The sequence below is a fragment of the Myotis davidii genome, unplaced genomic scaffold (genome assembly GCF_000327345.1).
Source record: "Myotis davidii unplaced genomic scaffold, ASM32734v1 scaffold6, whole genome shotgun sequence".
Taxonomy (NCBI): Eukaryota; Metazoa; Chordata; class Mammalia; order Chiroptera; family Vespertilionidae; genus Myotis; species Myotis davidii.
In genome coordinates, this window is record NW_006383011.1 from 9,330,298 (window position 1) to 9,352,778 (window position 22,481).

Genomic DNA, 22,481 nt, shown 5'->3' on the forward strand with positions numbered 1-22,481 from the left:
TGTAACATCACGGCCAGAACCGCAACCAACGAGAAGGAAGTCAGTTCTCCCGGGGTCGTCTTGGAAATGGCTGCACCCTCCCCCAGCAGTTTCCTGGAGGGTGAGGTTTCAGGCAGGAACCAGCCCTCAGGGCGAGGTTTCAGGCAGGAACCTGCCTTCGGAGCAGAGTGTGGAAGTGAAATGATTTGTAATGGATCTATTATTGAAGCTATGTTTGGAAATACTATATCTATAGATCAGTGGTTCTCAACCTTGGCTGCACATTAGAATCACCTGGAATCTTTTTAAAATCCTGATTTCTAGGCCTCACCCTCCAGAAATTCTGTTTCTTTGTTACTAATGTTGTGGCCCCACCCCATAACAAAGAAACAATTTCTGGAGGATGAGGCCCAGGAATCAGGATATTTAAAAGGTTCCCAGTTGATTCTAATGTGCAGCCAAGATTGAGATCCACTGGTATAGAGTCTGGTGTAAGGGGTCTTTGTAATGGTACCAGATTTATTATCAAAAGATTACAACCTAACATTATCGAAGCTGAAGTATTAACAGGATCTGCAGAGGGAGAGGTTGTTCTGATTCCAAAAATTAATTTGTCCCCATCTGACACTGGCCTCCCATCTAAATTGATTCGACAACGGTTTCCTGTGATGCCAGCATTTGTGATGACTATTAATCACAAGGACAAACTCTAGACAAATTAGGCATATTCCTGCATGAACCCATTTTCACACATGGTCAGTTATATGTTGCTTTCTCTCGAGTTTGCAGAGCATGTGACGTTACAGTTAAAGTTCTAAACTTTATCACAAAGGAATTTAGTCAAGCACTCTGAAAGTGTTTTCACGATTAATGTGGTGTACAGGGAGATATTAGAATAAGTTTAATCACTTTATCAGTCATTGTTTGCATCACTGTTGTTTTCATATCATGTTTTTGTTGTTTTTATATCATGCCTCTGTTATTTCTATATTCTTTTGTTACTGTTTATTTATTAATAAATTTATATATTATTTTCATATACATTTTACTAATTTTCTTAATATATATTTTATTGATTTTTTTTACAGAGAGGAAGGGAGAGAGATAGAGAGTTAGAAACATTGATGAGAGAGAAACATCGATCAGCTGCCTCCTGCAGCTGGGCACTGGGGATGTGCCCACAACCAAGGTACATGCCCTTGACCAGAATCGAACCTGGGACCCTTGAGTCCGCAGGCCGATGCTCTATCCACTGAGCCAAACCAGTTGGGGCAATTAATTCCCTTTTAATGTGCATGAATTTTGTGCACTGGGCTACTAGTTTTCCTTATGAATACAATATTGTTTTTGCCACTACAAACATCCTCACCACAGAGGGCTTTCATAATCACACCTGGGGGAAGGAGATCTTCTGGTACATCTGCACAAGGACGGATATTCTGCTTTGGGTTTCTGACACAGATGTATATTTTAGTGATTTTCTTATACATTGAACTTTCTGACATCTAAGATAAATAGAAACACAGACAGAAAAGAGAAGCATAAAAGAGTTTAACAATGTATAGAAATTCTTATATGACTTTGTATTTTCTTATATAACTTTCTAATATGGCTTATATGGTTTGTGAATATCATAACAATATTTCCAAGTACAATTTTAAAAATAATAAAATTGTTGTATTTAAATAAACCAATAAATTGGCAGTACAATTGAAGATAATTCAAAGAAATCCAGGCTCTCTGTCTCTCTCTCTCTCTCTCTCTCTCTCTCTCTCTCTCTCAGCATTAGATAACCTGCTAAGAGCAAAGGAGAGGATAAATATTCTAAACTCGAGTCAGAGAAGCCATAAATGAAAATGTAGTCAGATGCAGCTCAAGGTGTATGATGAAGCATGCATTCAACTCTTTGGGAATAATGTCACAAAGGGAATTTCATACAGCTGCATTTTATCAAATTTCAGAATGTTTCTCCTCTGAAAGAATTAAATTAAAAGTGAATCCATGTAAATATGTATTAAAAATATTAGTAGTCAATGCTAGGTGAGATGAGTCCTACTGCTGCTTTGTTTGTTTGATAGAGAAAGGAAAAAAATGGAGAGGAGGCAGTGGTATTTTACTTGTTTTTTGTTTGTTTGTTTGTTTTTATTAAATTACTTTAATGCACCCAATTTTTTATTAAATAACTAGAGGCCCAATGCATGAAATCGCACAAGACCCAGACTTGCTGTGCCAGCGGGACGCAGACCCCTGCCGCACTGCAAGACCCATCAATGCACCTCCTGGTGACCGGTCGTTTGGTCATTACGGCGTTATGGCCACTGGCTTTTTATAATATAGATCCTTCTCAGATGTAAATGGACCTGTCCTTAAGGAGTAGTAGGTCCATGTGGCACAGTTCTTATGTTTAAAATCTACTTAATGATATATTAATTCCACTAGAAATGTTACCCTATTTATCAAAGAGACAGAACTGAATGACAAGAAAGTAGGAAAGGAATTGTAGGACATCAGAAGTATAATGGGGTGGAGGCAGTTTGCAGAGAGAAGACTTGGTCACTGGTGAGGCCTCCTTTAGAAAATGCAGCAGCCAGCCAGTCCTTGATCTTCTGCCAGCATGTACTGAGGAAACCTGCCACAACTGAATATCACATTGCAGTATCTCTCAGGGCTGTTATCGCTGCAAATGCTGTCAAATGTTCTTGACATAAAACAATAGGAATTCTGTTGTCATTACTGCATTAGCAAGTCATAAAGCTCTGAAGAAACCTCAGTAGAAATGTTTTCATCACGTGCATATGAGAAAATAATAAAATACACAAAAAAGAACAGATAATTTCAAAGCAAGATTGCTGCACTTTTGCATAGTACCCAAAAAGGATAGTGATTTGAAAATAATAAATTTCAAAATAAAAATAAAAAATAATAACAAAAATAAATTCACCAAAACTTAAAAACCAGGTACAAAGAACTATGTAAGTAGATGCTTTAGTAGATTATTACCCAATAGCAGCCATATATCCCTTGAGTATTTTTCATCTCCCCTCCCTCATTCTTTTGGAATCTCCCGTATCATCATTTCCACACCCAGCTAATTTAAGCCCATATCTGAGGACAACCCATCCTCTTATAACCAGAACTTCCTACATTATTACACTGGGTACTGTAAGTGCAGTAAATCTCCTTGGAAATATTAGAAAGATGAATTGGCAATATTTTGAGCTTCTTAAAGGGAAGGGCAGGAATTGAAGAATAAATTCTAACCGATGGCTCATTTTTTTTAAATTATTGATTCTTAGCCCAAAGCACCACCCTGGGTCTACCACAGTGATGTTCTAAGACCCAAGCTTCTTGCAGTTTTTATACTAAATTTGTCATCAAGGAATTATAAGGCTATATTTTTTGGAATGATACTTAGAGTCTTAACTTGTTAAAAGATGCCAAAATCACATTTATATTATGTACACACACAGATTAACATCACATTTTGATCCCACAGAAATTTATTGTAACATGTTTATTATATTATGACTGAACATTTTTTACTTTTCTAAAACTTTAACCTACCTATTACTTAAGTCACCTGTACTATATTGTTCCAGAACTGAAATGTTTTGGGAAAATATGTATTTTACACTACACCAGCCAATCTCTCCTAAAGAAATATGACCAAATTAAATCCTTTCTTTCTAAAGTTTGAACACACACACACAAACAGCAACAGGGAATGCATAATATTAAAGTTTGATTTATACCCTTTTATTTGGCAGATTTTTAGAGATTTATCGATAGAAATTACTTCAAAGGCAGTATGTTGGGTGGAAAAACAGTATCATATAATTTATTTACATTTTAAAACACAAAACAATACTATATATTCTAATGGGTGCATAACTGTATACTGAAAGTATAAAAACATCTTGGGGAAGGATTCACGCCTACTCCAAGACAGTGGTAGGTGGGTGGGTAAAGGTATGAGGATGGAGTAAGGCTTTAGATATATCTGATATACTTCATTTCTTTTTTTAAAAATATATAATTTTATTGATTTCAGAGAGGAAGGAAGAGGGAGAAAGAGATAGAAACATCAATGATGAGAGAGAATCATTGATCGGCTGCCTCCTGTGCACCCCCTACTAGGGATCGAGCCCGCAACCCAGGCATGTCCCCTTGATCCAAATCGAACTTGGGACCCTTCAGTCCGTAGGCCGACGCTCTATTCACCAAGCCAAACCTGCTAGGGCTGTTTCATTTCTTTTTTTTTCTTTTTTTATTTATTTTTTTAATTTTTTATTACAAAGGTCCTTCCTTTTTAGAGCAGCATAGTATTCCATCGTGTAGCTGTACCACAGTTTTCTAATCCATTCATCTACTGATGGGCACTTAGGCTGTTTCCAGATCTTAGCTATGGTGAATTGTGCTGCTATGAACATAGGGGTGCATATATCCTTTCTGATTGGTCATTTCTTAACAAAATAAAGTGAGCTAAGGCAAGCAGAGCAAAATGTTAACATTTCTTATATCTGAATGGTACACATTGGCATCTATGAAATTATTTTTTTATTCTATTGAGTTTAGAAAGAGGAAGGGAGAGAGAAGAACATTGATGTAAGAGAGAAATCAGTTGCCTCCCATAGACTCCCCAGGAATTGAACCTGCAACCTTGGTATGTGCCCTGACCAGGAATCAAAACCTGCCACCTTCTGGTGTACTGGACAACTCTCCGAGCAAGTGAGCCACCCGGCCAGGGCCCACATTATTTTCTGAACACTAAAAATAATTTATCATTTTAAACATTTCCAATATAACAATATTGCAGAGTAATATTTTAAGAATAAAGTAAAAACTCAGTTTATTTAGGAAAAGTATTATAACAACGTGGAGGAAATATTAACATCGTCACAACCTACTCAAACCCTTTCTATGTTGCGTGTCTTTAACAGATATAGATGAGTGCACTGCAGGGACGCACAACTGTAGAGCCGACCAAGTGTGCATCAATTTACGTGGCTCTTTCGCCTGTCAGTGCCCTCCGGGCTATCAGAAGCGAGGAGAGCAGTGTGTGGGTAAGTACAACAGTGCAGTAAGCAAAATCCTGTCTTGAGCATCTTAATTGTTAAACCTCAGGCATTCAAAACAAAGCACTTGTATTTATTTGGAGAATGATAGCCAACAACTGTTTATTCTTTCATTGAATGCCAATCCATTTTCCACATTCACAAGAACGAACTAGCCTTGCAAGTTTAGCATATTCTGGCTATCAAAGTGTTGGTTATATGTTAGACTAAGCAAAAGCAGAAATTTGGAGTGTGAATGAGACCATAAAAGCAACTGAGAAATAATTTTAAATTATCTATTTGGGGACCATAGCACTTAAACACTAATGATACAGGCTTCATTCACTGGTTTCATAGTTTATAAGGCAGATGGCGAGGTTCAAACCCCGTCATCACCCTTAACTCACATTGAGGACTTGGGTGAGTTACTGACATTCTCTATCTCACTTTTTCACTGTGTACTATAGAGATAATACTAGCCCCTGTTTCAGAAGCTCATGTGTGGGGATGCTTAGAATAGTGCCTGGTCTTGGGCTGAATAGCTGTGTGCTATCATTATTCAATGAGTTAACATACTAAACATTCTTCATGCTGCAGGTGCAGTGCTAGGAATGCAAAGCCAAGTGCAGCATGTACCTCTACTTGAGAGTTCTACTTGAGCTCCCTCCAGGCAGGGGCGGGTCTGTTTTGTGTTACTGCTGTCTTCTTAGTCCCTGAAGAGTGCTCACCACGGAGATGCCCTAGACACCTTTTTTGAAAACACAGTATGGGGAAGCCGACTGGCAAATATGAGATAAACTAAAGTGTCTGGGCTTGTTTGTGAGGTATGCAACTCATTAATTGACCACCTCTGTCCATTGAGTTACGTACCATCTCTTCCCAGAAAAGTGAAGAGTCTTATTTTCTCTTAGAAACAGAGGATCGGGATGTGGGGACTGACAACCAGTATCCATTTTCTCCAAAAAATGTGAGCTGTTGATGTCAAGATGTCAACACTGAGCTCCTCATGGGCCCCAGTGGAGTTCTGCCTGCCATGGGCTGCTCCTAGACGCTGGAGTTACTGCCCAGCCTCTGAGGAAGGCCCAGGGTTTGCAGTGACTGAAGCTGTGATTTAAGAGAAGATTGTGTGGAAAACTTCACAGACACCAAAGTTTTGCCCACTGTTTTAGTCAGGAAAATAAACAATTAAAAGTATAAAAAGTACAGAAAAAGAACTAACCCAAACTACTGTGGGAAGAACCAAAGAGAATGGAACATATGGTTTTAGCTCTTTATGAGATGATAAGAGAAGACATTCTTAAATTCAATCTAATCATGTGGCATTTCTCCCACTCATAGAACCAATTCTACGTTCCTAAACAGAGCATATAAGGTCTTCCTTAACCTGATCCTTGCCCAGCTCTGAACACCTCTCTCCCACCAAAACAAAAATAAAAAAACACACTCCAACTTTACCCTACTACTTATAATTCCCCACAATACAATACATCACATAGAGTCACATTTTGGTGCCTTTACATAAGCTCTTTCAGCACCAGGAACATGCACTCCTGGAAAACTCCTATTTAACTCTCAAATCCTAGCTCAGTAATTTCCTCTGGGAAATTGTCCATGATCTACCCCAATATAATTAGTCACTCCCTCCTTTATACTATTATTTCTCAAATTTTGATGGATCCATTTTGTAAATTTTCTATCTGTTGCAGATTAATTTTTCTACAAACTGCAGTAATGATGTGGTAACATCAAATTGCTATTCCTAAACAACTACTCTCATTTTCTATACTTATCTGTTACAGTCTGGTCCAAATAGTCCATGGACCAGCAGTGGTCAGCAGGCCACACTTTGAGTAGCCCAGTGTTCCTTCTGTCCCTTATGCAACTTTCTATTTTTTATTTTATTCATGCAGTAATCTGTTTTCATGCCCACCTTCCATAGTAAATAGGGATAGAACATATGTATGTTGATCATCATTATAAACCTGCAGCATTAAACACAATGCCAACAAATACCAATGGTTTGATGGGTGTTTACTGGTTGTAAAGACACACATCATTTATTCATCAAATATTTTTTGAGGGCTGACTATGTGCCAGGAACTGTTCTTGGTGCTGGTACATCATGGTGAACAAACATATTGTACAGAATCACAGCCCTTGTGGAGCTATTAGAAAGTACCATTTATACAAATAGCTATTGAGACTAGCACCTGAGTATAATACTGGGTACTAGGAAGAACTATAATAAAATTGCTCTTAGTTGGTATGATGTTTCCGTTCATTCAACTAATGTTTATTAAGTGCCTACTATTGCCAGGCCCAGGTATTAAGCATATAGCAGTGAACAGACAAAAATACTTTATCGCCACCTCAAGAGGAAGAGACAGGTCTTAACTACCATGTATTATAGAGAGGGAGACAGACAAGAGGCAAATAAACACATAACACAATGTCAAGGCATGTCAAAGGCTGCAAAGAAATACAATAGATAATGCAGAAGAAGCTATTTTATATGGATGGTCATAGATGGTCTTCCTGAGGTGACATTTGAGACACCTAAATAATGATGGGGGAAAACATGTGCATATCATTATCATTTGTTTCAATACTCAAACTAAATCAAATAGATTTTGCAACTTATCAATAATAGCTCCATTTGTTTATACCTGTTTTGTGTAAGGAAGTTTTGCCTACATTGTGTCATGTAATCATTCCAACAGTTCTACCACAATGTTATACTATTTCTTACAGAGGAGGAAATTGGAACTCCAAGAGATTAACACCAAGCTAGTAATTGCCAGAAGACTCAAACTCAGATTACTCTGAGGCCACTTGAGCACAATGCCTTCCACACTATTTGTTATTAAAGTACTAGAAGAGCTCAGCATAAAGTTTTGGTTTTGCTTTTTTCTTACCATAAAATAGTATCACTACATAGTCTTAAATTGTGCATTCATAATTGTTATTTTAAATTACACATGCCATGTTGGAGTTGTCACAAAGTGTAGAGCCATGAGTCAATGAAATTTTATTATGCTTCTAAGATACTAATCCTACTCTGCAAGTTCTCAATTGAGCACTTTATAGTTGGAAATATTTATATGAGAAGGATACGGGCTGGAACACTTCATCAATGTGTCAGAAGGGCACTTTTGGTTAGCACCATATTCCTTCTACCATGTTCTTTCATTTGATTCTCACAGAAACATCATAAGATACACATAGTAAGCATTACTATCCACATTTTACAAAAGAAAAACCAAGATACTGAACCTTTAAATGACTTCACTAAAGTCACCAACTAAACAGCAGTCTATCCCTTCTTTCTCTTTGTTTTATGTGCATCACTCGAGTCTTTGATAGTTCTTTTTTACTTCTGTCATTACAAATAAGCTTTAGATCCTCAAACTGATATATACTCTCAAACCACCCAGCCAGGTTTATGAAGTCTTTGTTCTGAACATCTCATTTAACTGCAGATTGCAGACCAAAGTATATTACCCTAATTAAAAATAATAATAATAATCACTTTTAAAATGTCTTCTCTAGATAGTTTTTCTAGGTAATGTTTTTCTGAGAACTTGAGAGCAAACAGCTGTGGATATTCAATAATATAGTTTTCTTTGTGTGTGTCTGGTAACCTAGATATAGATGAATGCACCATGCCTCCATATTGCCACCAAAGATGTGTGAACACTCCAGGATCATTTTATTGCCAATGCAGTCCTGGATTTCAGTTGGCAGCCAACAACTATACCTGCGTGGGTAAGCCTTTTGAGAACCCCCATCCTGACTGACTAACTTCTGTCTTCAAAAAAAACAAACAAAAAAAACCTCATGCCACATTGCAGTATTTCTAGTTTTCTATGTTCTTGAGTGAACTGGTTTCCATCAACTTCCCTGAATAAAGCTGAAAAGACAGTAATCAATCTGCTTCTTAAAGTACATCAAGATGTGAATGGAAAACTTTGTTAACCTTGGTTTTAGTTCTCCACCGTGGGTGTGTAAAAAGAAAATACAGATCCATTGATATGCACACACCAATTAGTCAACAATGTGTGATATAAAAGCTGAAGGTGCCAACGGGATTACTGCAAGTTCGAGTACATAAACTTTCCACTGAAAGCACATTGGATTTTACATGCTGCTCCTCCCCTTTCAGAATGCAATGTCACGGCACACAATTTTAAGATTGACATGACATGGAAAGAATCTAGTGCAGAAAAAATGCCCTTTTCACAATATTTTCAGTGCTTTAGAGCATTGCAAAACTCTGTATGAGTCTCAAAGGCTTATGTTATAATTGTAATGGAATTTAACAGAACCCATTTAAAAAGTAATAAATAGCACAGATAAATCTTCACTACAGCATGCTGAGAGACCATATCAGTACGAGTGTCTTACTAGTATATCAATTATTTATAGACTTAGCATTTTGCATCCGAACAACAATAAAAGAAAATAGATACTGGAATGTATATTTACTAGAATCACTAAATTCTTTTGGAAAGATTCATCAAACCCCAAAATAACTGTCATTCCCAGAAAAAAAAATTCTGGTATTTCTAAAAGAAGTATACAACAGATGCTCGAAGTTGTTCCAACAAATATGAAACCTGAATGGATGTTCTCCAATGAGCTTCTGCAGGGCAAAGAATCCACCTGGGGAATTATTCACTTATCATCAAATGACATGGGTACCAAAGAGCAAGGATATATTTAAAGACACAGATATATAAATTCATATAACTTTTCCTTTCAGACATAAATGAATGTGATGCCAGCAATCAATGTGCTCAGCAATGCTACAACATTCTTGGTTCATTCATCTGTCAGTGTAATCAAGGATATGAGCTAAGTAGTGACAGGCTCAACTGTGAAGGTAAAATATTTTCCAAATAATTTTTAATAAGACTCTTTATTGCTGTTCTTTTATTTGATTAATAGAGGCCCAGTGCACGGATTCGTGCACCAGTGGGGTCCTTCAGCCTGGCTTGTACCCTCTCACAATCCGGGACCCCTCAGGGGATGTCGGACTGCCAGTTTTGCTCCTCCTCCCCCGCACCCTCCCCTCCCTGCACTGGGCCTCTAGCATGCATATAAGATCTTTGGTTAATCTCTTCCCACCTTCCCCTTCCCTCTGAGATTCATCAGTTTGTTCCATATTTCCATGCCTGTGCGTCTACCCCCTGGTGGTCAGTGCTCATCATAGCTACCAGTTGAGTGGTTGGATGGTTGCTTGGGTTTTTATATATATAGATGTACCTGTTTATGAAAACAAATTTTTATTCATGAAAATTCTATTCTAAAATCCAGTTAATTGCCACATTGACTTTTTAGTATGTAATCAAGAAAAAGGAGAAGAAAAAATGACTGAAATATTAAATGCAAGGGGGGTCTAATAATCAGAAGGGTGTGCTAGTGTCTTGCTTCTCAAAGTCTGACCAACAGCAAACAGCATCAGCATCTCCTGGGAGCTTGTGAGAAATGCAGAATCTCAGGCCCCAACCCAGACCCACTGAGTCAAATTTTGCATCTAATTCTGGGTGACTGGCACACACATTTAAGTTAGGAAAATGCTGATTGCCTATCAGAAGCATTAGAATAGAAACCAAGAGACCTGGCCCCTAGTCTTATTCCTGCCAGTGTGCAACTTGGGCACATATCTTAAGTCACTTTCCACATAAGCATATAGGCCCATTTAACTGAAGGGATGACCTTCAGAGTCCATTGCACATGCATGTTACAGTAAAAGGCATAAGACATCCTGGGGGAATGCCATCCGCAGTTGATGTCCCTGACTTCTTTGTGGACCCTCCCTGTTTTACTTGGGGCCACAGATGTCATACCTCACCCAGAGAGGCCTTGCATCATGCTGCTGTGCTCAAAACCAAAAGGGCCTGAATCTGGACACCTGCCTCTACCCTTCTAAGTAAACAATAAGGGCGTCACCATTGAGAAATGCAAAGCATTCTTTCCCTGAAGGCCAGACCCTGTCAGGATGTCATCTCTAGAAGCTAGCACAGTGATGGGACTTGAAGTTCAAAGCTCAGATGAACTTGGGAGCAAAGATACCCAATTTCTGAGAATGCAATTGTGAATCTGCATCATGGGTGGTTCTGCAGATATGAAAAGCAGCAATCATAAGCCAGTTCATTCATTCTGCTTAGTTCATATGGTTAGGTCCAGGATTTGACAAACTGTCAGCAAGATTGAGTAAAACTAATAGTAAGACAAACTCTTTGTGCTGTGAAGTTCTAGGCAATGATTTTCAATGGTATGCCACAGCACACTGATGTGCCATAAGAAGTTTTAAAACGTGCAATACTTTACTATTTAGTGAGGAGCACTGACCTCTTTTCCCTTAAATTATCAAATTTAAAAATCACAAAAGCCAACATAACAATAGCTGTTCAGTACAAATGAATCAACATTATACCTATTTTTGTCAGATCAGTAAAAAATATTTTTTTTTGGTGTGCTAAAGAATTTTAGTGATTCATTTATGTATGCCATGAGATGAAAAATGTTGAAAATTACTGTTCTAGAGGAAATGAGCTAATATTGTTAGAATTTGCCCTTGAGATTCTTACAAATATTGTATTTCTGTTTCAGAGTTTGCAGTGTTTTTACTCTATTACTTCTAAAAAATATATTACCAAAGTAGTTTTTCAATTCTGTGTCCCTGCTCTTCTCTGATTCAACAGACATTGATGAATGCAGAACCTCAAGCTACCTGTGTCAGTATCAGTGTGTCAATGAACCTGGGAAATTCTCGTGTATGTGCCCCCAGGGATACCAAGTGGTGAGAGGTAGAACATGTCAGGGTAAGTTTATTTTTGTATCTGCTATGTTCAGTTTAACCAGGAAGAGCAGGGAGGAATTATAGGATTCTCTACCCTAGACTTTTCATTTTTTCCATCCTGAACATACAATTTGAACTATTGCCCCCCTCCTGTTCATTATGAGATATGCACATCTCATAGAGTATTCACTAAAAAATAGAGGGTATCTATACTAATAAAAGGGTAATATGCTAATTAGACCGGGTCAACCAGACATCTTCCTGACATTCGATTTCCTTCTAGACAAAGCCACGGTGGCAGGGGCTGAGACAGAAGCAGTTGGGGCCAATCCCTGTGGGCCTATCAGACATCCCTCGAGGGGTCCCAGATTGGAGAGGGTGCAGGCCAGGCTGAGGGACAACAACCCCCACCCCCATGCACAAATTTCGTGCACCAGGCCTCTAGTTTACTATAAATACCTACTTTCCTTGAAATTTAAAGTAATTGTTTTTCTTTCTTAAAATATAAATAATTTTCATAAAATACTGATATCCCTTCTATGTAGCCTACATAATCTATATGATATGTCTCCTAAGCATCCACCAGAAAAGATTTGATTGTTAAAATATTTCATCATGAATTTGAGTCCAGAACATAAACATAATATGTGGGTTAGGCATACCTTAAACCAGTCTTGGGTCTCTAAAACACCAAGATTATAAATTGAGAAGTAGTTTAGATACTGAAAAAATCAGCCTCATGTATATATTAAAATGTGCTTGAATTCTTTGGCAAAAAACTATTGATTCAAAAATAGTTAATGTTCTTGGGCCCAGTTTTAAAATAAACATTCAGGTGATCTTCACACATACACACAGGTGGAAGAAGCAGCTCTCTACATGGTATGATTTCAGTCAGAGTCTCTCCAGGAGATCTGAAAATATGCACCCTCTTCTCCTACCATCAATGCTGCATGTAGCTTGACAGGGAAAATACTGCTCAGATAAAACAAAAAATAATGTAGATAATCCTGGAAAAGATAGTACAAACACATTCACATAAAGCAATGAGACAATGAAAAAAATGACTGAATTTGAAGACAGAAAATCTGTTTAATTCCTAGCTGTACTACATTCTATCGATACAATCTTGAACGAATTATCAAACTTAGATTCTGAGTATCAGCTTTCCTATTTGGAAAAGAAGTTGAGGGAGGAAACAGAATAAAACTTACTTGTAAAGTACAAACACTACATAATTCAACAAATGTTATGAAAGTTACCTAGCAACGTAAATGACCAGTAGCAAATCTTCTCTAGGGAGTCCTTTTTAATCAAAATAGAGAGAGGGCACACAGTAATCAAATCTTGTTAAAAGAGGAGAAGATTAAGGAAAGGAGACACGGGATTCTCAGAGTGTATCATGATTTTACAGAAAAAATACTAACTCAGAGGAATATCTATTGATCTGCAATTTATTAGTATGCATATGATCATTCAACTAGGTTCCAACCACCAAATATGAGCACAATTAGAATGTCATTCACCTCACAATGAACATCTTTATACCCCTTTCCAAGTTACTAAAGACTCTGTAATGTTAATTGTGGAAAAACATTGCATTCCAATGGTTTTACTCTCCGAACCCTAATTGAGACTTTTAACATGAATATTACATGCTGAAAAATGTTAGCCACTGGGACATCTTAATTTTCCCTGGAGTCTTTCAAACCAATATCTATGTGTTTCTTATCATAAATGGATTTGATAGTCAGCAAAAGACAGAAGCAAATTAAAGTACAGCAGAATCTTACCTGTCTACTCTATATACCTGAAAACATTTATATCTGTTATAATTAAAGGGGAAAATGCACTGAAATTTTAAATAGGAGATTCATGAATGTTATATCTTTTTTAATTTTTTATTTATTAATTTTAGAGAAAATAAAAGAGAGAAAGAGAAACATTGATTTGTTGTTCCACTTATTTATGCATTCATTGGTTCCTTCTTATATGTACCATGACCAGAGATTGAGCCTGCAACCTTGGCGTATTAGGACGACACTCTAACGAACTGAGCTACCCAGCCAGAGCTAGATGAATGATGTTGTGTCTTGAAGATATACAGCTTCAGAATGTTTGGCTAAGCCAAAACGTGTGTGTGTGTGTGTGTGTGTGTGTGTGTGTGTGAGTGTGTGTGTGTGTGTGTGTGTGTGTGAGAGAGAGAGAGAGAGAGAGAGAGAGAGAGAGATTCTTTTAAAGTTCAAAGCAATTGGTTTTCCCCACCAAAACCATTTCTTCCCCACCTCATCCACATATTGAAGTAAAACTGAAAGAGTTAGAATTCTTACATTTCTCCACAAGGCTTATTTTGAGGTGAGATAACTTTTCTCATTTCCATGGTCTTGCAAAAATACAAATGGTTTGGCAGTGGGGAGTGGGGAGTGGGGAGTGGAAAATACGAGAGTGAGAGAGGAAGACAGAAAAATAGAGACACAAAGAGAATATACATAAACATAGACACACTTATAAAAGTTTTTAATACTATTAATAATTTCTGGAAAACCTTCCAGAATGATTAAGGTGTAAATTATGCTAGGCTCTAAATTCAATAACATTAATTAAATTAAAATACATTAAATTATTACATAAAATTTATTTTTGCTGCTGTTAGACTCCATATAACAAACCAGTCTTAGTTTTCCCTGTAGCTAAACAGCATCTTTATTTTTTTAAGTGAAAAATAATGAAAAGACAACATAATTGTGATTTCTTCTGAGGAATTTAAGTTATTTCGTTAGCATAGTAAGTCCAAAAGAAGACACTTCTTATAACTGACTCTTGGAAACCTAAGAGCTTTTCCAGTCTTCTTTTGGATTCCAGATAGCTTTAGCCAGTTTGGAAACTATAAGAAAGTTGTTGCGTGGTCTTTCTCTCTCTCTCTCTCTCTCTCTCTCGGCATGGAATTACCTTACAGTGGAAAGGATGCAGTACCTTGCAGTGGAAAGTTGCCTTTCACTAACTATGAGCTTGGGTCAGCTACTTAACCCTTATTTGTCTTTCCTCAATGTCAAGTAGAGATAATACCTTTCTCACCTATCTCCATGGGATTTGTGTGAGGAGCAACTTAGTTCAATTTAATGTTTCTTAAAAATTCAGGTGCCCCCAGTGCATTAATTCTAGGTGATGAAGAGATATAAAGATGCATTTGATAGCACTTGACCTTGGGGAGTTTACAAGCTAGTAGAAGGGTGAAGACAAATATGCATATTTTAATCATGTAAAGCAGAAAGCAATAAAGGTCCAAAAAGAAAAACATGAGGTATGAGAATTCAGAGAGGAGAAAGAAATCATATCCCATCAATTAGCCCATGCCTGGCTTACAGCAAGGATTCAATAAATTACTTGTGGGATGAGTATATTAACAAATGAAAATATCCAGTTGTGGGTGAAGAATGATTCAGAAAAAGGCTTATATTGGATAAAAATCTAAATCACTATTCAAATGCAAAGGGCAATAGGCATTAACAGGAATGTAGATCCTATCTAATAAAACAGAAACATGGTAATTGGCGTACGACCGCTACCCTTCCCATTGGCTAATCAGCGAGATATGCAAATTAATTGACAGCCAAGATGGCGGCTGGCAGCCAGGCAGCTGGAAACTAACATGAGACTTGCTTGCTTTAGTGACGGAGGAAGCCAAAGCTTCCCCGCCTGCCTTGCCGGCCACTCAGCTGCACTCTAAGCAACTATGTTACAAAAATAGAAGCTAAACAAAACCCCGGGCTTCAGCCAGCAGGACAGCAACATTGTTTCAAATACAGAAGGGTAAACAAAAGTCAGAAACCTGCTTTCAGCAGTGGAGCCAAGCCTCAGAGCTAAAGCTGGCCCAGAATGGAAAAAAAAATGGAAAAAAGATAGGTTGGGAGCTTCAGTCCCCGGCCAGCCTGAAAACAGCCCTCAGCCCCTCACCCAGGCTGGCCAGGCACCCCAGTGGGGACCCCCACCCTGATCCAGGACACCCTTCAGGGCAAACCAGCCGGCCCCCACCCATGCACCAGGCTTCTATCCTATATAGTAAAAGGGTAATATGCCTCCTAGCACCAGGATCAGTGGAGCAGCGAGGCCTCCCGGCACCGGGATCAGCATGACAGGGGGCAGCGACCAAACCCCCCTGATCAGCCCTGCTCTGTGTGTGACGGGGGAAGCGCCCCAACTCCCCAATTGGCCCTGCTCTGAGCCCGACCAGGGGCTGCACCTAGGGATTGGGTCTGCCCTCTGCCACCCGGAAGCGGGCCTAAGCCAGCAGGTCGTTATCTCCCGAGGGGTCCCAGACTGTGAGAGGGCACAGGCCGGGCTGAGGGACCCCTTCTCCCCCACTGAGTGCACAAATTTTTGTGCACCGGGCCTCTAGTATTAATATAGTTGTTGCTGTTGTTAAGTAATAGCTCTGTAGTGAAACTGTTCTCTCAGATGTTATCTGGGAGCTCCTAATTCCTAAATCTAAAACCAGTCTTTGTGCAGTGTGGCCTGTCCACAACCCTACTTCCCACTACTCTCTCCCCACCTGCCTTTTCCAGTGTTGCCTCTCACTACTGACAGCCCCTTCCTTAATTCCTCTTCTGTTTTTATATAGCTACTAGAGGCCCGGTGCATGAAAATTCATGCACTGGAGAGGGGGGGGATCCCTCAGCCCGGCCTGCCCCCTCTCACATCTGGGAGCCCTCAAGGGCAGGAGGCGACCCGGCGATCAGGGAAAGGCAACGCTCCCATCACACCTCTGCTGCTGCCACTGCTGGCAGTGCAAGCCTCAGCCAGCCCTGGTTACCAGAGCCTTGGCTGGCCCTAGGCAGCTGGGCAGCCGCGATCTGAGGCTTGCCTGCACCTCGGGCCAGCCCTGGGTGCTCTGGCGGAGCTGAGGGGACTGGGCGCCACCATCTTGTGGCTGTGGGTGCTGCCATCTTTGAGGGTGTGACAGTCTATTAGTATATTCCCTCCTTTTGCTTTCTCTGGAGAGTATAATCCTTTCCTGGAGAACTTACTGAAACCACATCTCTAGCCTCTACCTTTCTCCAAAGCTTCTGAGACAGTGAACTGCCCTCCCCATAATCTTAGCTTGCTGCTTTCTCAGCCTCGAAGGCCCCTCCCATCCCAACCATGAAAATCCCACACAACCACCACCCTTCAAGGCTAAGTTGAGGTGCCTCCTCTTCCTTCAGCTTTCCCTAGTTCCCCAGGCATAATTATTCAATTCTGCTTCTAATCTTTTAGTGCACTTTTCAATCTCTTATTTAATTCAATTTTATTTTATAACTAGAGGCCCAGTGCAGGAAATTTGTGCACAGGTAGGGTCCCTAGAGGCTGCTGGCTGCCAGCCAGGGTTCCCTTCATTCCGCGCCGCCCCCTGGTGGTCAGCACACATCATAGCGAGCGATCAAACTCCCAAGGGGACACTTTGCATATTAGGCTTTTATATATATAAATTACTATTTGCCATATCTATATTCCTAACTAAATTATAACCTCCCTGAGGGCAAGAAGTGATGTTTTTCCTTTTAACATACGCAGGATCAATGACCAGCATTTGGCTTTGAATTCAACACATTAACAGGTGCTTGATAAAGTATCATGAAATGACACATATCAATTTTTCTACAGTGGCTCAGCTGCATCTATGCTGAATTAAATGCAATAAACTGAAATAAATGCAGTCTTTTATCTAAAAACAAATTAAACACTGTCCAGATTCCTTCCTTAAAAACCTGAACCTGCCACTTAAACAATTTACTTAGATCAGTAAACTCTTTGACCCTATGTCTCTACAGATATAAATGAGTGTGAGACCACAAATGAATGTCGGGAAGATGAAATGTGTTGGAATTATCATGGCGGCTTCCGTTGTTACCCACGAAATCCTTGTCAAGATCCATATGTTCTAACATCAGAGAAGTAAGAAAAATAAAAATTTCAGAAAGTAAGAATTTTCTGGTCTTACCAAGCCAAAATGTTGAACATGTTTGTTTGCCTTTGCAGCCGATGTGTTTGCCCAGTCTCAAATGCAGTATGCCGAGAACTCCCCCAGTCCATAGTCTACAAATATATGAGCATTCGATCTGATAGGTCTGTGCCATCAGATATCTTCCAGATACAGGCCACAACTATCTATGCCAACACTATCAATACTTTTCAGATTAAAGCTGGAAATGAAAATGGAGAGTTCTACCTAAGAGTAAGTATCCTGAGGGCAGCCTTCGCTGTTGAGAAAGTTTCAGGCTTGTTGTTGTTATTGTTGTTGTTTGGGAGCATTCATATGGAAGAAAAGCTAACATTTAAAGTGTCTTTATGTGCAGGTTTTAACTAAGGCAGCGGTTCTCAACCTGTGGGTCGCGACCATCGGAAAACACATATAGCATATCAGATATTTACATTACGATTCATAACAGTAGCAAAATTACAGTTATGAAGTAGCAACGAAAATAATTTTATGGTTGGGGGTCACCATAACATGAGGAACTGTATTAAAGGGTCGTGGCATTAGGAAGGTTGAGAACCACTGAAGACCTTCCTGTGTGCATAAACTCATTCAATCCTCTTGTTAACATTGTTAGATATTAAATATGTACCTCCATTATTTTTACAGAAAAGTGAGGCTCGGAGAGATTAAGTAGATTCTCTAAAATCATTCAGATAACAAGTTGTAGACTCTAATGGAGTTGTGTGTGACCACCAAAACTCAAGCCTACACACACACACACACACACACACACACACACACACACACATACACACACACACGCTCCAAAAAGATACCAAAAATTAGTGATAGTTATTTAATTGTACCTAGAAAAAATAATTCCTGGAGGGCTTTTCAAAAACCATGAATTTCTTATTGTTACAGTCACAGGAGTATTTCCATTTTTATAGAACTAAAACCTGGAATCTCAAAGAAGTGATTCCAACCCCCTGCAACATATGTGTCAATAGTTGTACCCCTCTTTTTTTTAATATATATTTTTTTCTTTCAGAGAGGAAGGAGAGGGAGAGAGAGAGATAGAAACGTCAATGATGAAAGAGAATTGAACCCAGGACCCTTCAGTCCGCAGGCCAACGTGCTATCCACTGAGTCAAATCAGCTAGGGCAATAGTTGTACCACTTTTGCAAACCTCCAGGCAGACAATCTGAGGTCACCATTGTGTTTTCCCTTTTTTTTCGTTGCCTGTCTGAAATCTTTCTCTGAGTTTTGCCATTTCTTTCTTCAGTGTCTCCCGGGATATTTTTGCTTCCCCATGCCCCTGCCTCTCTTCCTTTGAACTTGCTCTTAGCACCTCCTCAATCCCTTCAACAGAGTCCAAGTAGATCTCCCTGACTTCAGCCTTCCAACACCTCCCCACCCACCCCTGCAAAATCTCAGCAAGTTCATTTTAGGTTAAAAGTCTGCCATACTTTAAATATAGCTCACCACTGCATGTGAAAATGATGGCACCCCACCAAGCAGTTTACAGGGTTACGGTAACTGTTTCACACTAAGGATGTTATTCATCCAGTTACAATTTTCTCAAAACTCCTTTGGGCACTCTTCATTTTTAATCAAATTTTAAAGTCAATATTTCAGTCTGAGAATATGAAAAGTAAATTGGGAAATTCATCCTTGTGGTAAAAGTTTACAGATTTTTAATGTTTACACGTTTATGCTGTTCTTCGCTATATTAAGTTCCCTTCCAGTTCCAGAATTATGTGATTCTGTTTCTTTGCCAGTAAATTAGAAATGATTAATTTCTCATGACCAACTTCTGAAGAGAAAAAACAAACCCAAAATACAATCTATTACTATTCTTTTTTCTCAGAGCTAAGAATAAATTTCTGTAACATTTGATGTTTTAAATTTGAGATAAGTAGATAATGTAAGTTTATTCTAAATGAATTTCATACAGTTTAGATAATACCAATTTAATAATTCTAGCCAAACAAATGACATTATTTGTAACCCATGGTAATAAAATAGGTTCATCTAAAAATCTTCTTTAAAAATAATTTCCCATTTTGAACTCTTTAGCTATAATTTAAGAAAATAAAATTTCCTAGCAGAATCAACAAACAGTTAAGTAAAGTTTCAGCATGTTTTTTCCTTGCAATAAACATGGCCCTTTAAAAGTTTTATGATTCATATCAGTGCATTTATCGACTTGATGTTTTCAAATATACTTTGTGTTTTTTCCAAGTAAAATCCTTTTTTCTTTTTTTTTTAAAATATATTTTATTGATTTTTTACAGAGAGGAAGGGAGAGGGATAGAGAGTTAGAAACATCGATGAGAGAGAAACATCAATCAGCCGCCTTCTGCACACCTCCTACTGGGGATGTGTCTGCAACCAAGGTACATGCCCTTGACCGGAATCGAACCTGGGACCTTTCAGTCGCAGGCCAACGCTCTATCCACTGAGCTAAACCGGTCAGGGCCCTTTTTTCTTATGAATGATCTACAGCATATCAATTTTTATAATCCTAGAGTTAAATAGTATTAAATTATTTAAAACAAAAAACTATTGAAAATAAAAAGACATTTCAAGATTATTTCTTATCACATAATTCAAAAAGTATTTGTATCAAAATCCTACAAAATTTCTCCACTGAAATTCCACTTGTGAGGAGTGCATTTAATGCATAATAATCAATTAGCAGACTTTAATTAAGCCTCTACTTTTTGCTAGCTCCAAGCTAGTGCATGTAATACATAGCTCCTTATTTCAAAAAGCTTTAAACATGCGGTAAAAGTTAACATCTATAAAAAAAGGGGGGGGGAGTATGAATTTAAATCTGTGGTCCAATACATCAAAGAATTAATGTGGGCTGGAATAGTCAAATAATGTTTCTTGATAGTCACAAGACTGGACCTGAATCTTGAAAGGGACTGTAGTAAACAAGATTTTATTTATATTCCTTTGGGGAGAATACTGAGAAAATCTTCTTCCCTAGAAAAGGGGACATATTGTAAAGAAGTACTACATGAATTGGAGGTAGAATACCATCCTCCTCTCATCCCACCCAATATCTATCCTCCTTTTCTGAGCTTTATTTTTCTTCATAGCCTTATCCACACTTGCATAGTATTCATTTGTCTATGTAACCCACTAGTCTGTGAGTATAATGAGAGCAAGACTCTAGCTGTCTGTTCACTCTTCTATGCACAGCACATAGAATGGTACCTAGCACAATTACAGGTGCTCAAAAAATATTTTAAGTGAGTTTAATTCAATCAATGCTTTCAAGATATACTATTACCTACAAGGGGCAAGCACCATGTTAGGTCCAGAGACTTAACAGTGAATAAAACTAAGCCAATTCCTGCTCCAGTGGAGCTTGTAGTCAAGATGTAAAACAAGTTTGCTGAATATTACAACTAAGCATTGCAAGTTGCTCATAAATGCATAACAAGTCAACTCCTACCCAAGACAGGAGTGGTCCGTGAGCCTCTTAGCAGAAGTTGATTTAAACTGAAGACTAGAAATTAGAGACCAGCAAATGGGAGGAATAAAAAGAAAACCAGTTGGTCTGGAATCCCAAGTACTATAGGCAGAGTGGCTTGAGAGGAGCCTGGAGAGATGAACAAGGCCTAAACCACACAATTCTTTACAGACCATAGTAAGGGTTTTAAGAAAAGGCATCACTATCAAGTTTTCATGTTTAAAAGGTTGTGGCTATACTGTAGAACCTAGATTGTAGTAAAGCAAGAATGGAAATGGAGAAACCAGTAAGTAGTTCAAGAGATGGGAGACTAGGTTTGTAGCAGTGAGTCCATCTCATCCCCCATGATGTTTGGCTTCATGCCACTCTGCCACCAATCCCACGGTCACACACTGGACTTAGTTATCATTCAGAACAGTTTCATATCAGAATCGTAGTCTCCAGTGACACACTTAATGGCTGACTCTCCTCTCTCATGCCCTCATTCCCACCCTATCTTCTCTTCATACCCAAAGTGATGCTAATTCCCTGACCCCTCACCCTCCACTTTCTTCCCGTCTATCAACTATTTGATGGACCCTTGCAGTACTCTGTCACCAACACCTCAACTTCCTGACCAGCAACCTGGATCAATCCCATAATCCATATCTGTTTTCATACCCAACTTGTCAACACAGATTAGTAATACCATAAATCTTCAACTTCAGATGGGTCCTCAACAATCCTATTATTTTCTTTTATTTCTTCTTTTCAGCTCTTGATTTCAAATTTCCCACACTCTTTAAATCCCTATACCCATCCTTTTCAGTTGCCTCTCTCTCTTCCTCCTTCCTGGCCAAGGTTCTTAAAGCACAGTCTGCAATTACAGTCTCTGCTTTCTCACTTCCTATCCTCACATCTCTATTGTCTGTTCCACTACTCTGCTGAAATTTCTCTGGGAAAAAACCACCACCAACATCCATACTGCCAACTCCAGGGCTACATTTTTCAGTTTCAGTCACCCTCAGCCTCTCCTGCTCAATTAGACACTGCTGGCCACTCATTTGTTTTCCACTCAATCATCTATTTTTTCGCAGCTTTCTTCAATGCTTCTCCTCTGCCCACTCCCTAAACGTTGGCCTGTGTCAGACCCAGTTTTATCACAGATATATTCTCTCCCTTGGTTTAATACACTCAGTGAAGTGACTGCTGAATCTTAA

General features: G+C 38.8%; 1 protein-coding gene across 2 annotated transcripts in view; it reads left to right on the forward strand.

Annotated features, from left to right (window-relative positions):
- Positions 1-22,481, forward strand: part of EFEMP1 (EGF containing fibulin-like extracellular matrix protein 1) — a 66,237-nt gene that overhangs the window by 41,079 nt on the left and 2,677 nt on the right. For both annotated transcript variants that reach the window (XM_006778579.2, XM_006778580.2), the window contains exons 5-10: positions 4,920-5,042; positions 8,679-8,798; positions 9,796-9,915; positions 11,741-11,860; positions 17,646-17,769; positions 17,854-18,049. In XM_006778579.2, coding sequence (XP_006778642.1) covers positions 4,920-5,042; positions 8,679-8,798; positions 9,796-9,915; positions 11,741-11,860; positions 17,646-17,769; positions 17,854-18,049 — 803 coding nt within the window. The remainder of the gene's footprint in view (positions 1-4,919; positions 5,043-8,678; positions 8,799-9,795; positions 9,916-11,740; positions 11,861-17,645; positions 17,770-17,853; positions 18,050-22,481) is intronic.